Source organism: Oncorhynchus kisutch, linkage group LG13 (genome assembly GCF_002021735.2).
Source record: "Oncorhynchus kisutch isolate 150728-3 linkage group LG13, Okis_V2, whole genome shotgun sequence".
Classification (NCBI taxonomy): Eukaryota; Metazoa; Chordata; class Actinopteri; order Salmoniformes; family Salmonidae; genus Oncorhynchus; species Oncorhynchus kisutch.
In genome coordinates, this window is record NC_034186.2 from 7,900,192 (window position 1) to 7,913,857 (window position 13,666).

Genomic DNA, 13,666 nt, shown 5'->3' on the forward strand with positions numbered 1-13,666 from the left:
AGTGACCTCTCGTTCACCTCTTCTGTCGTGATATACCTCACTAGCTCAGTGAACTCTCTTTCACCTCTTCTGTCGTGACATACCTCACTAGCTCAGTGACCTCTCTTTCACCTCTTCTGTCGTGATATACCTCACTAGCTCAGTGACCTCTCTTTCACCTCTTCTGTGGTGATATACCTCACTAGCTCAATGAACTGTCTTTCACCTCTTCCGTCGTGATATACCTCACTAGCTCAGTGAACTCTCTTTCACCTCTTCTGTCGTGACATACCTCACTAGCTCAGTGACCTCTCTTTCACCTCTTCTGTCGTGATATACCTCACTAGCTCAGTGACCTCTCTTTCACCTCTTCTGTGGTGATATATACCTCACTAGCTCAGTGACCTCTCGTTCACCTCTTCTGTCGTGATATACCTCACTAGCTCAGTGACCTCTCTTTCACCTCTTCTGTGGTGATATATACCTCACTAGCTCAGTGACCTCTCGTTCACCTCTTCTGTCGTGATATACCTCACTAGCTCAGTGAACTCTCTTTCACCTCTTCTGTGGTGATATATACCTCACTAGCTCAGTGACCTCTCGTTCACCTCTTCTGTCGTGATATACCTCACTAGCTCAGTGACCTCTCTTTCACCTCTTCTGTGGTGATATACCTCACTAGCTCAATGAACTCTCTTTCACCTCTTCTGTCGTGACATACCTCACTAGCTCAGTGACCTCTCTTTCACCTCTTCTGTGGTGATATATACCTCACTAGCTCAGTGACCTCTCGTTCACCTCTTCTGTCGTGATATACTCACTAGCTCAGTGACCTCTCTTTCACCTCTTCTGTGGTGATATATACCTCACTAGCTCAATGAACTCTCGTTCACCTCTTCTGTCGTGATATACCTCACTAGCTCAGTGACCTCTCTTTCACCTCTTCTGTGGTGATATACCTCACTAGCTCAATGAACTGTCTTTCACCTCTTCTGTCGTGATATACCTCACTAGCTCAGTGAACTCTCTTTCACCTCTTCTGTCGTGACATACCTCACTAGCTCAGTGACCTCTCTTTCACCTCTTCTGTCGTGATATACCTCACTAGCTCAGTGACCTCTCTTTCACCTCTTCTGTGGTGATATATACCTCACTAGCTCAGTGACCTCTCGTTCACCTCTTCTGTCGTGATATACCTCACTAGCTCAGTGACCTCTCTTTCACCTCTTCTGTGGTGATATACCTCACTAGCTCAATGAACTCTCTTTCACCTCTTCTGTCGTGATATACCTCACTAGCTCAGTGACCTCTCTTTCACCTCTTCTGTGGTGATATATACCTCACTAGCTCAGTGACCTCTCGTTCACCTCTTCTGTCGTGATATACTCACTAGCTCAGTGACCTCTCTTTCACCTCTTCTGTGGTGATATATACCTCACTAGCTCAATGAACTCTCGTTCACCTCTTCTGTCGTGATATACCTCACTAGCTCAGTGACCTCTCTTTCACCTCTTCTGTGGTGATATACCTCACTAGCTCAATGAACTCTCTTTCACCTCTTCTGTCGTGATATATACCTCACTAGCTCAGTGAACTCTCTTTCACCTCTTCTGTCGTGATATACCTCACTAGCTCAATGAACGCTCTTTCACCTCTTCTGTCGTGATATACCTCACTAGCTCAGTGACCTCTCTTTCACCTCTTCTGTGGTGATATATACCTCACTAGCTCAGTGACCTCTCGTTCACCTCTTCTGTCGTGATATACCTCACTAGCTCAGTGACCTCTCTTTCACCTCTTCTGTGGTGATATATACCTCACTAGCTCAATGAACTCTCGTTCACCTCTTCTGTCGTGATATACCTCACTAGCTCAGTGAACTCTCTTTCACCTCTTCTGTCGTGATATACCTCACTAGCTCAGTGACCTCTCTTTCACCTCTTCTGTCGTGATATACCTCACTAGCTCAGTGACCTCTCTTTCACCTCTTCTGTGGTGATATATACCTCGCTAGCTCAGTGACCTCTCTTTCACCTCTTCTGTCGTGATATACCTCACTAGCTCAGTGATCTCTCTTTCACCTCTTCTGTGGTGATATACCTCACTAGCTCAGTGAACTCTCTTTCACCTCTTCTGTCGTGATATACCTCACTAGCTCAGTGACCTCTCTTTCACCTCTTCTGTCGTGATATACCTCACTAGCTCTGTGACCTCTCTTTCACCTCTTCTGTCGTGATAAACCTCACTAGCTCAGTGACCTCTCTTTCACCTCTTCTGTGGTGATATACCTCACTAGCTCAGTGAACTCTCTTTCACCTCTTCTGTGGTGATACACCTCACTAGCTCAGTGACCTCTCTTTCACCTCTTCTGTGGTGATATACCTCACTAGCTCAGTGACCTCTCTTTCAACTCTTCTGTGGTGATATACCTCACTGGCTCAGTGACCTCTCTTTCACCTCTTCTGTCGTGATATACCTCACTAGCTCAGTGACCTCTCATTCAACTCTTCTGTGGTGATATATCTCACTAGCTCAGTGAACTCTCTTTCACCTCTTCTGTGGTGATATACCTCACTAGCTCAGTGACCTCTCTTTCACCTCTTCTGTCGTGATATACCTCACTAGCTCAGTGATGTTAGAGGATAACGATGAAGAGTACTAACCATTCCTCATCTCTCTTCTCCCCCAGACCCGTTCCCCCCAGAGGCCCCCCAGAGTGTTCGTGCTGGGAACGAGACCCAGGGGACGGACGGCAGCAGTGTGGGGGTACAGATCCTCTGGGACCCCCCCAAAGAGGGAGACCTTCCAGTTCATCACTACAAGGTGACCTGTAGCGCTCGCCACGCCCTTCGCCCCTCTGCACAGGACAGAAAGGACAACGCCCGGGTCACCCAGGGAGTAAGAGAATACACACACACACAGACAGACAGACAGACAGACACACACACACACAGACACACACACACAGACACACAGACACAGACACACACACACACACACACACACACCTTCTATTTTCTCTACAAACTTTAAACAAGGGAGAGCTACTAAGCTATCCAAGCTCGCTCAACTCTGTAACTCTTTGCCTGCAAAAAACAATGCACTCATGTCTGCTGTTACAGTATGTCTCACTGTGTGGCTGTAGTCCCACTTCTCAGTGTGTTAACCTCCTGCTGTTCTGTGCAGACTGCAGAAGTCATGCAGGTGCTGTAGGATGTACACAGTTACACACGCAGCAGCCGCAGCACCTGGGGTTTTAATAAAGTGCTGTCCTCTGGAGTTATTTCTCTACAAAAGCTCAGAGACCAAAAGCAACAGCTGTGCGTTTTATGGAAACCTTAACCGTTCTCCTCCCGTTAACCAACGGCTCCTCGCATGGTTCTGATTACCGTTTTGGATTTTACTAGTACACCAGACTCCATTTCACACAATATTCTCAATTTTACACAATATTCTTCATTTTACACGATATTCTCCATTTTACACGATATTCTCAATTTTACACAATATTCTAAATTTTACACAATATTCTCCATTTTACACGATATTCTCCATTTTACACAATATTCTTGGATAAAGAGCGACTGTTTTCACATGGCAAGTGAACCAAAAACATGTCAACTGAATGTGGTTTAATTGCTTTACAAATCATGCTATAATTAACCTCCAATAACCTGACTGAGGAGACTGAGATTTAGAAAATACATTTCATATAATGTGAATGATGTGTTGACCTCAATTTAGCCGTAAATATACACACTTCATTTAGCTACCAAGCACACACACACACACACACACACACACACACACACACACACACACACACACACACACACACACACACACACACACACACACAAACACACACACACACACACACACACACACACACACACACACACACACACACACAAACACGAACAAACACACACACACACACACACAAACACACACACACACACACACACACACACACACACACACACACACACACACACACACACACAAACACGAACAAACACACACACACACACACACACAAACACACACACACACACACACACACACACACACACACACACACACAAACACACACACAAACACAAACAAGCACACACACACACACACACTGTGTCATAGATTCCCTCTGACTGGGATGGGCTGTTGCGCTTTGTGTCTGTGTTTAACATAAATCACATGACAAAACCAGCCAGTCGTTGTGGGACAAGGAAAAAGGCGTGGACATTGGTAGTACTTAATTAAGCAATAAGGCCAGAGGAGGTGTGATATATGACCAATATACCACGGCGAAGGGCTGTTCTTAGGTACGACGCAACGTGGAGTGCCTGGACACATCCCTTAGCCGTGGTATATTGGCCATATACCACTAACCCCCGAGGTGCCTTATTGCGATTATAAACTGGTTACCAATGTAATTAGAACAGTAAAAAAATAACTGTTTTGTCATACCCGTGGTATACGGTCTGATATACCACGGCTGTCAGCCAATCAGCCGTCAGGGCTCGAACCACCCAGTTTATAACGGTCATTAACTAATGTGTATAGCGGTCAATGGAAATCATTTGTGTTGGTGCAGCCAGAGTTCTATAATATTGTGAGAGAGTGGACTGTACAGGAAGTATGAAGTCGGTCGGACAGGGCAATAAAGGAATGGGCCATTTAAACAGTCATAATAATAGCCTTTGATCCTTTCTCCTGATGAGGACGGCTGACCAGCCCTGCTCTGAGACATGGTCATGAATTTTTACAAGGAGATCCCTAACAACGTGTTCCCACCCAGCTGCACTTGCCAAGCCACCACACACACACGCGCACAAACACACACACACACACACACACACACACACACACACACACACACGCGCGCACACACACACGCACGCACTCACACGCACACATACATACATACACACACAAACACACACACGTACACATTAACACTCACACACATGCACACGCACACGTATACATACACATTCACACACACATACACATGCACACATACACACACACGCGCGCACACACACATACACACGCACACACACGCGCGCGCACACACACACACACATACACACACACACATACGCGCACACACACACACACACACACACACACACACACACACACACACACACACACACACACACACACACACACACACACACACACACACACACACACACACACACACATGCACACACATACACTCACATACATGTTCACATATGCATGCAGCCATATCCTTCTACACACCACCCCCCTCATATTGCTAGGAAACCCCCCCCCCATATTGCTAGGAACACCCCCCCCCCCATATTGCTAGGAACACCCCCCCATATTGATAGAAACACCCCCCCATATTGATAGAAACACACCACCCCCCCATATTGATAGGAACACACCACCCCCCATATTGATAGGAACACATCACCCCCCCCATATTAATAGGAACACACCACCACCACCACCATATTGATAGGAACACATCACCCCCCCCCCATATTGATAGGAACACACCACCACCCCATATTGATAGGAACACCCCCCATATTGATAGGAACACACCACCCCCCATATTGATAGGAACACATCACCCCCCCCCCATATTGATAGGAACACACCACCACCCCATATTGATAGGAACACCCCCCCATATTGATAGGAACACACCACCCCCCATATTGATAGGAACACACCACCACCCCCCTCCCCCCACATTGATAGGAACACACCACCACCCCATATTGATAGGAACACATCACCCCCCATATTGATAGGAACACACCACCACCACCACCATATTGATAGGAACACATCACCCCCCCCCCCCCCCATATTGATAGGAACACACCACCACCCCATATTGATAGGAACACCCCCCCATATTGATAGGAACACACCACCACCCCATATTGATAGGAACACATCACCCCCCCATATTGATAGGAAAACACCACCACCCCATATTGATAGGAACACACCACCACCCCATATTGATAGGAACACCCCCCCCCCCATATTGATAGGGCACCCCCCCCATATTGATAGGAACACACCACCACCCCATATTGATAGGAACACATCACCTCCCATATTGATAGGAACACACCACCCCCCCCCCCATATTGATAGGAACACACCACCGCCCCATATTGATAGGAACACATCACCCCCCCATATTGATAGGAACACATCACCCCCCCATATTGATAGGAACACACCACCCCCCCCATGTTGATAGGAACACATCACCCCCCCACATTGATAGGAACACACCACCACCCCATATTGATAGGAACACATCACCCCCCCATATTGATAGCAACACACCACCCCCATATTGATAGGAAAACACCACCACCACCCCATATTGATAGGAACACACCACCACCACCCCATATTGATAGGAACACACCACCCCCTCCACCCCCCATATTGATAGGAACACATCATCCCCCCATATTGATAGGAACACCTCACCCCCCCATATTGATATGAACACACCACCCCCCCATATTGATAGGAACACATCACCCCCCCATATTGATAGGAATACAGCACCACCCCCCCATGTTGATAGGAACACATCACCCCCCCACATTGATAGGAACACACCACCACCCCATATTGATAGGAACACATCACCCCCCCATATTGATAGGAACACACCCCCCCCCATATTGATAGGAACACACCACCCCCTCCACCCCCCATATTGATAGGAACACATCATCCCCCCATATTGATAGGAACACCTCACCCCCATATTGATATGAACACAACCACCCCCCCATATTGATAGGAACACATCACCCCCCATATTGATAGAAACACACCACCCCCCCATATTGATAGGAACACACCACCCCCCCATATTGATAGGAACACATCACCGCCCCCCCCATATTGATAGGAACACATCATCCCCCCCCATATTGATAGGAACACATCACCCCCCCCATATTGATAGAAACACATCACCCCCCATATTGATAGGAACACCCCCCCCCCCCCATATTGATAGGAACACACCACCCCCTCCACCCCCCCACATTGATAGGAACACCCCCCCCCCCCCATATTGATAGGAACACACCACCCCCCATATTGATAGGAACACATCACCCCCCCATATTGATAGGAACACACCACCGCCCCCCACCCCCCATCTTGATAGGAACACACCACCCCCCCATATTGATAGGAACACACCACCCCCCCACCCCCCATATTGATAGGAACACATCACCCCCCCATATTGATAGGAACACACCACCCCCCCATATTGATAGGAACACCCCCCCCATATTGATAGGAACACTCCCCCCCCCATATTGATAGGAACACATCACCCCCCATATTGATAGAAACACACCACCCTCCCATATTGATAGGAACATACCACCCCCCCATATTGATAGGAACACATCACCGCCCCCCCCATATTGATAGGAACACATCACCCCCCCCCCCCCCCCCCCATATTGATAGGAACACATCACCCCCCCATATTGATAGAAACACATCACCCCCCATATTGATAGGAACACCCCCCCCCCCCCATATTGATAGGAACACACCACCCCCTCCACCCCCCCACATTGATAGGAACACCCCCCCCCCCCCATATTGATAGGAACACACCACCCCCCCATATTGATAGGAACACACCACCCCCCCACCCCCCATACTGATAGGAACACATCACCCCCCCCATATTGATAGGAACACACCACCCCCCCATATTGATAGGAACACCCCCCCCATATTGATAGGAACACTCCCCCCCCCATATTGATAGGAACACATCACCCCCCATATTGATAGAAACACACCCACCCTCCCATATTGATAGGAGCATACCACCCCCCCATATTGATAGGAACACATCACCGCCCCCCCCATATTGATAGGGACACATCCCCCCCCCCATATTGATAGGAACACATCACCCCCCCCCATATTGATAGAAACACATCACCCCCCATATTGATAGGAACACACCACCACCCCATATTGATAGGAACACCCCCCCCCCCCATATTGATAGGAACACATCACCCCCCCCCCATATTAATAGGGACACACCACCCCCCCCCATACTGATAGGAACCCCCCCCCCCCCCCCATATTGATAGGAACACATCACCCCCCATATTGATATGAACACACCACCCCCCATATTGATAGGAACACATCACCCCCCCATATTGATAGGAACACACCACCCCCCCATATTGATAGGAACACACCACCCCCCCATGTTGATAGGAACACATCACCCCCCCACATTGATAGGAACACACCACCACCCCATATTGATAGGAACACATCACCCCCCCCCATATTGATAGGAACACACCACCCCCATATTGATAGGAAAACACCACCACCACCCATATTGATAGGAACACACCACCACCACCCCATATTGATAGGAACACACCACCCCCTCCACCCCCCATATTGATAGGAACACACCACCCCCCATATTGATAGGAACACATCATCCCCCCATATTGATATGAACACCACCACCCCCCCATATTGATAGGAACACATCACCCCCCCATATTGATAGGAATACAGCACCACCCCCATGTTGATAGGAACACATCACCCCCCCCACATTGATAGGAACACACCCCCCCCCATATTGATAGGAACACACCACCCCCTCCACCCCCCCATATTGATAGGAACACACCACCCCCATATTGATAGGAACACATCACCCCCCATATTGATAGGAACACATCACCCCCCCATATTGATAGGAACACACCACCGCCCCCACCCCCCATCTTGATAGGAACACACCACCCCCCCATATTGATAGGAACACACCACCCCCCACCCCCCATATTGATAGGAACACATCACCCCCCCATATTGATAGGAACACACCACCCCCCCATATTGATAGGAACACTTCCCCCCCCATATTGATAGGAACACTTCCCCCCCCATATTGATAGGAACACATCACCCCCCCATATTGATAGAAACACACCACCCCCCCCATATTGATAGGAACACACCACCCCCCCATATTGATAGGAACACATCACCGCCCCCCCCATATTGATAGGAACACATCACCGCCCCCCCATATTGATAGGAACACATCACCCCCCCCATATTGATAGAAACACATCACCCCCCATATTGATAGGAACACCCCCCCCCCATATTGATAGGAACACACCACCCCCTCCACCCCCCCACATTGATAGGAACACCCCCCCCCCATATTGATAGGAACACTCCACCCCCTCCACCCCCCCCCCCCATATTGATAGGAACACACCACCCCCCATATTGATAGGAACACATCACCCCCCATATTGATAGGAACACATCACCCCCCCATATTGATAGGAACACATCACCCCCCCATATTGATAGGAACACACCACCCCCCCATATTGATAGGAACACACCACCCCCCCACCCCCAATATTGATAGGAACACATCACCCCCCCATATTGATAGGAACACACCACCCCCCCATATTGATAGGAACACTCCCCCCCCCCCATATTGATAGGAACACACCACCACCCCATATTGATAGGAACACATCACCCCCCCATATTGATAGGAACACACCACCGCCCCATATTGATAGGAACACCCCCCCATATTGATAGGAACACATCACCCCCCATATTGATAGGAACACACCACCACCACCACCATATTGATAGGAACACATCACCCCCCCATATTGATAGGAACACACCACCACCCCATATGATAGGAACCCCCCCCCCATATTGATAGGAACACATCACCCCCCCCCCCCCCATATTAATAGGAACACACCACCCCCCCATACTGATAGGAACACCCCCCCCCCCATATTGATAGGAACACATCACTCCCCCCCATATTGATATGAACACACCACCCCCCCATATTGATAGGAACACATCACCCCCCCATATTGATAGGAACACACCACCCCCCCCATGTTGATAGGAACACATCACCCCCCCACATTGATAGGAACACACCACCACCCCATATTGATAGGAACACATCACCCCCCCATATTGATAGGAACACACCACCCCCATATTGATAGGAAAACACCACCACCACCCCATATTGATAGGAACACACCACCCCCATATTGATAGGAACACACCACCCCCTCCACCCCCCATATTGATAGGAACACACCACCCCCCATATTGATAGGAACACATCATCCCCCCATATTGATAGGAACACCTCACCCCCCCATATTGATATGAACACACCACCCCCCCATATTGATAGGAACACATCACCCCCCCATATTGATAGGAATACAGCACCACCCCCCATGTTGATAGGAACACATCACCCCCCCACATTGATAGGAACACACCACCACCCCATATTGATAGGAACACATCACCCCCCCATATTGATAGGAACACACACACCCCCATATTGATAGGAACACACCACCCCCTCCACCCCCCATATTGATAGGAACACATCATCCCCCCATATTGATAGGAACACCTCACCCCCCATATTGATATGAACACACCACCCCCCATATTGATAGGAACACATCACCCCCCATATTGATAGAAACACACCACCCCCCCATATTGATAGGAACACACCACCCCCCCATAGTGATAGGAACACATCACCGCCCCCCCCCATATTGATAGGAACACATCACCCCCCCCCCCCATATTGATAGGAACACATCACCCCCCCATATTGATAGAAACACATCACCCCCCCATATTGATAGGAACACACCACCCCCTCCACCCCCCCCACATTGATAGGAACACCCCCCCCCCCATATTGATAGGAACACACCACCCCCTCCACCCCCCCATATTGATAGGAACACACCACCCCCCATATTGATAGGAACACATCACCCCCCCATATTGATAGGAACACACCACCGCCCCCCACCCCCCATCTTGATAGGAACACACCACCCCCCCATATTGATAGGAACACACCACCCCCCCACCCCCCATATTGATAGGAACACATCACCCCCCCATATTGATAGGAACACACCACCCCCCATATTGATAGGAACACCCCCCCCCATATTGATAGGAACACTCCCCCCCCATATTGATAGGAACACATCACCCCCCATATTGATAGAAACACACCACCCTCCCATATTGATAGGAACATACCACCCCCCCATATTGATAGGAACACATCACCGCCCCCCCCATATTGATAGGAACACATCACCCCCCCCATATTGATAGGAACACATCACCCCCCCCCCCCCCCCCCCCCCATATTGATAGAAAACACATCACCCCCCATATTGATAGGAACACACCACCACCCCATATTGATAGGAACACATCACCCCCCCCCATATTGATAGGAACACCCCCCCCCCCCATATTGATAGGAACACATCACCCCCCCCCCCCCCATCCCCCCCATATTGATAGGAACACACCACCCCCCATATTGTTGGGACCACTTTTCCTTAGTTAGTCATACACTTCATACCTCTCACACTGTAGGCCCACTTATATACTGTTGATCGGGCTGTTTATAGCAGTGCCAAGCAGATTCCCTCCACCCTGTCTTTCTCCTCTTGTTTTATGTTGTAGAGGTAGACATCCTCTAGTAAAGACAGATCAGAACATGTCCACAGCTGTGGTATTACAGACTCTGTTGTAGAGGTAGACATCTTCTAGTAAAGACAGATCAGAACATGTCCACAGCTGTGGTATTACAGACTCTGTTGTAGAGGTAGACATCTTCTAGTAAAGACAGATCAGAACATGTCCACAGCTGTGGTATTACAGACTCTGTTGTAGAGGTAGACATCTTCTAGTAAAGACAGATCAGAACATGTCCACAGCTGTGGTATTACAGACTCTGTTGTAGAGGTAGACATCTTCTAGTAAAGACAGATCAGAATATGTCTATGGCTGTGGTATTACAGACTCTGTTGTAGAGGTAGACATCTTCTAGTAAAGACAGATCAGAATATGTCTATGGCTGTGGTATTACAGACTCTGTTGTAGAGGTAGACATCTTCTAGTAAAGACAGATCAGAATATGTCTATGGCTGTGGTATTACAGACTCTGTTGTAGAGGTAGACATCTTCTAGTAAAGACAGATCAGAATATGTCTATGGCTGTGGTATTACAGACTCTGTTGTAGAGGTAGACATCTTCTAGTAAAGACAGATCAGAACATGTCTATGGCTGTGGTATTACAGACCAACACAAATCACAATCCCCCTGCATCTTTCCACGCACACAAGAGCACACTTGAACACACACACACACACACACACACAAGGCAGTAGTAGTGTATGTTTTGGCTATACATAGGCTTCTGCTGAGGGGAGTACGGCTCATAATAATGTCTGGAACAGAGCAAATGGAATGGCATCAAACACATAGAAACCATGTGACACATAGAAACCATGTGACACATAGAAACCATGTGACACATAGAAACCATGTGACACATAGAAACCATGTGACACATAGAAACCGTGTGACACATAGAAACCGTGTGACACATAGAAACCATGTGACACATAGAAACCGTGTGACACATAGAAACCATGTGACACATAGAAACCATGTGACACATAGAAACCATGTGACACATAGAAACCATGTGACACATAGAAACCATGTGACACATAGAAACCATGTGACACATAGAAACCATGTGACCCATAGAAACCATGTGTTTGATACCATTCCGCTGATTCCGTTCCAGCCTTTACCACGAGCCCGTCCTCCCCAACTAAGGTACCACCAACCTCCTGTGACAGGGCTGTGGAAATACTCAACCCCACTTTGACCGTACACATCACAGAAGGGAAACATAAAAGAAACACACGTTTAACTCTCAGTGTTGCATTAGTTTCTCTTGTTACCTGTCTATCTATCATGTTGTGTCTACCTATGAAGCAGGGTAAATGAGCAGTCAGGAACACTTTAAACCTTATGTTGATGTGCTGTCACTCAAAACACATAATGGAGAACAGCTCTCTCTGTGTGTGTGTGTGTGTGTGTGTGTGTGTGTGTGTGTGTGTGTGTGTTCGTGTGTGTGTTCGTGTGTGTGTGTGTTCGTGTGTGTGTGTGTGTGTGTGTGTGTGTGGAGATGATCAATCAGGATGATAGAGTCAAAAATCTCTTCTAGCGGTCACTCAGAGCGGTAGTATGTCTGAATAATTTTTAAACGGGCCAAAAACAGTCCACAGACGATGAATGATGGATGTCCCTCCCTTGATAAAAGATGCCTGTCCTGAGAAGCAGACAGAGTTTATCTGACCCTTTGTAAAGGTTATTCTCGACTGCCATCCGTTGTACCATACCTGGCTAACCTTCATCAGTCAGACTGGGCACATAAAAGACTTACTGGCATCGCTTTGGAACCGTGTCGAATGGAGAAATACCATTGGTTCCAGTCACAGTCCAATACTGTTAAACAACTTCATTCCTTTTCATCATCCATGGTATAGGAGCTGACTGAATAGGGTTCTACCACCGTAAGGTTATTCATATAACGTTACTGTTATAGTAACATGTACCTGTGCTTTCTAAGAACAATTCATGGCCTTCATGGCCTTTAGATTCATGGCCTTTAGATTCATGGCCTTTAGATTCATGGCCTTTAGATTCATGTCCTTTAGA

The 13,666-nt window shown here is 48.1% G+C and overlaps 1 protein-coding gene across 2 annotated transcripts in view; it reads left to right on the top strand.

The window, feature by feature from the left end:
• anos1b (anosmin 1b) overlaps nucleotides 1-13,666 on the top strand; it is a 180,056-nt gene that overhangs the window by 136,614 nt on the left and 29,776 nt on the right. For both annotated transcript variants that reach the window (XM_031785504.1, XM_031785503.1), the window contains exon 7: nucleotides 2,669-2,877. In XM_031785504.1, the coding sequence (XP_031641364.1) occupies nucleotides 2,669-2,877 (209 nt within the window). The remainder of the gene's footprint in view (nucleotides 1-2,668; nucleotides 2,878-13,666) is intronic.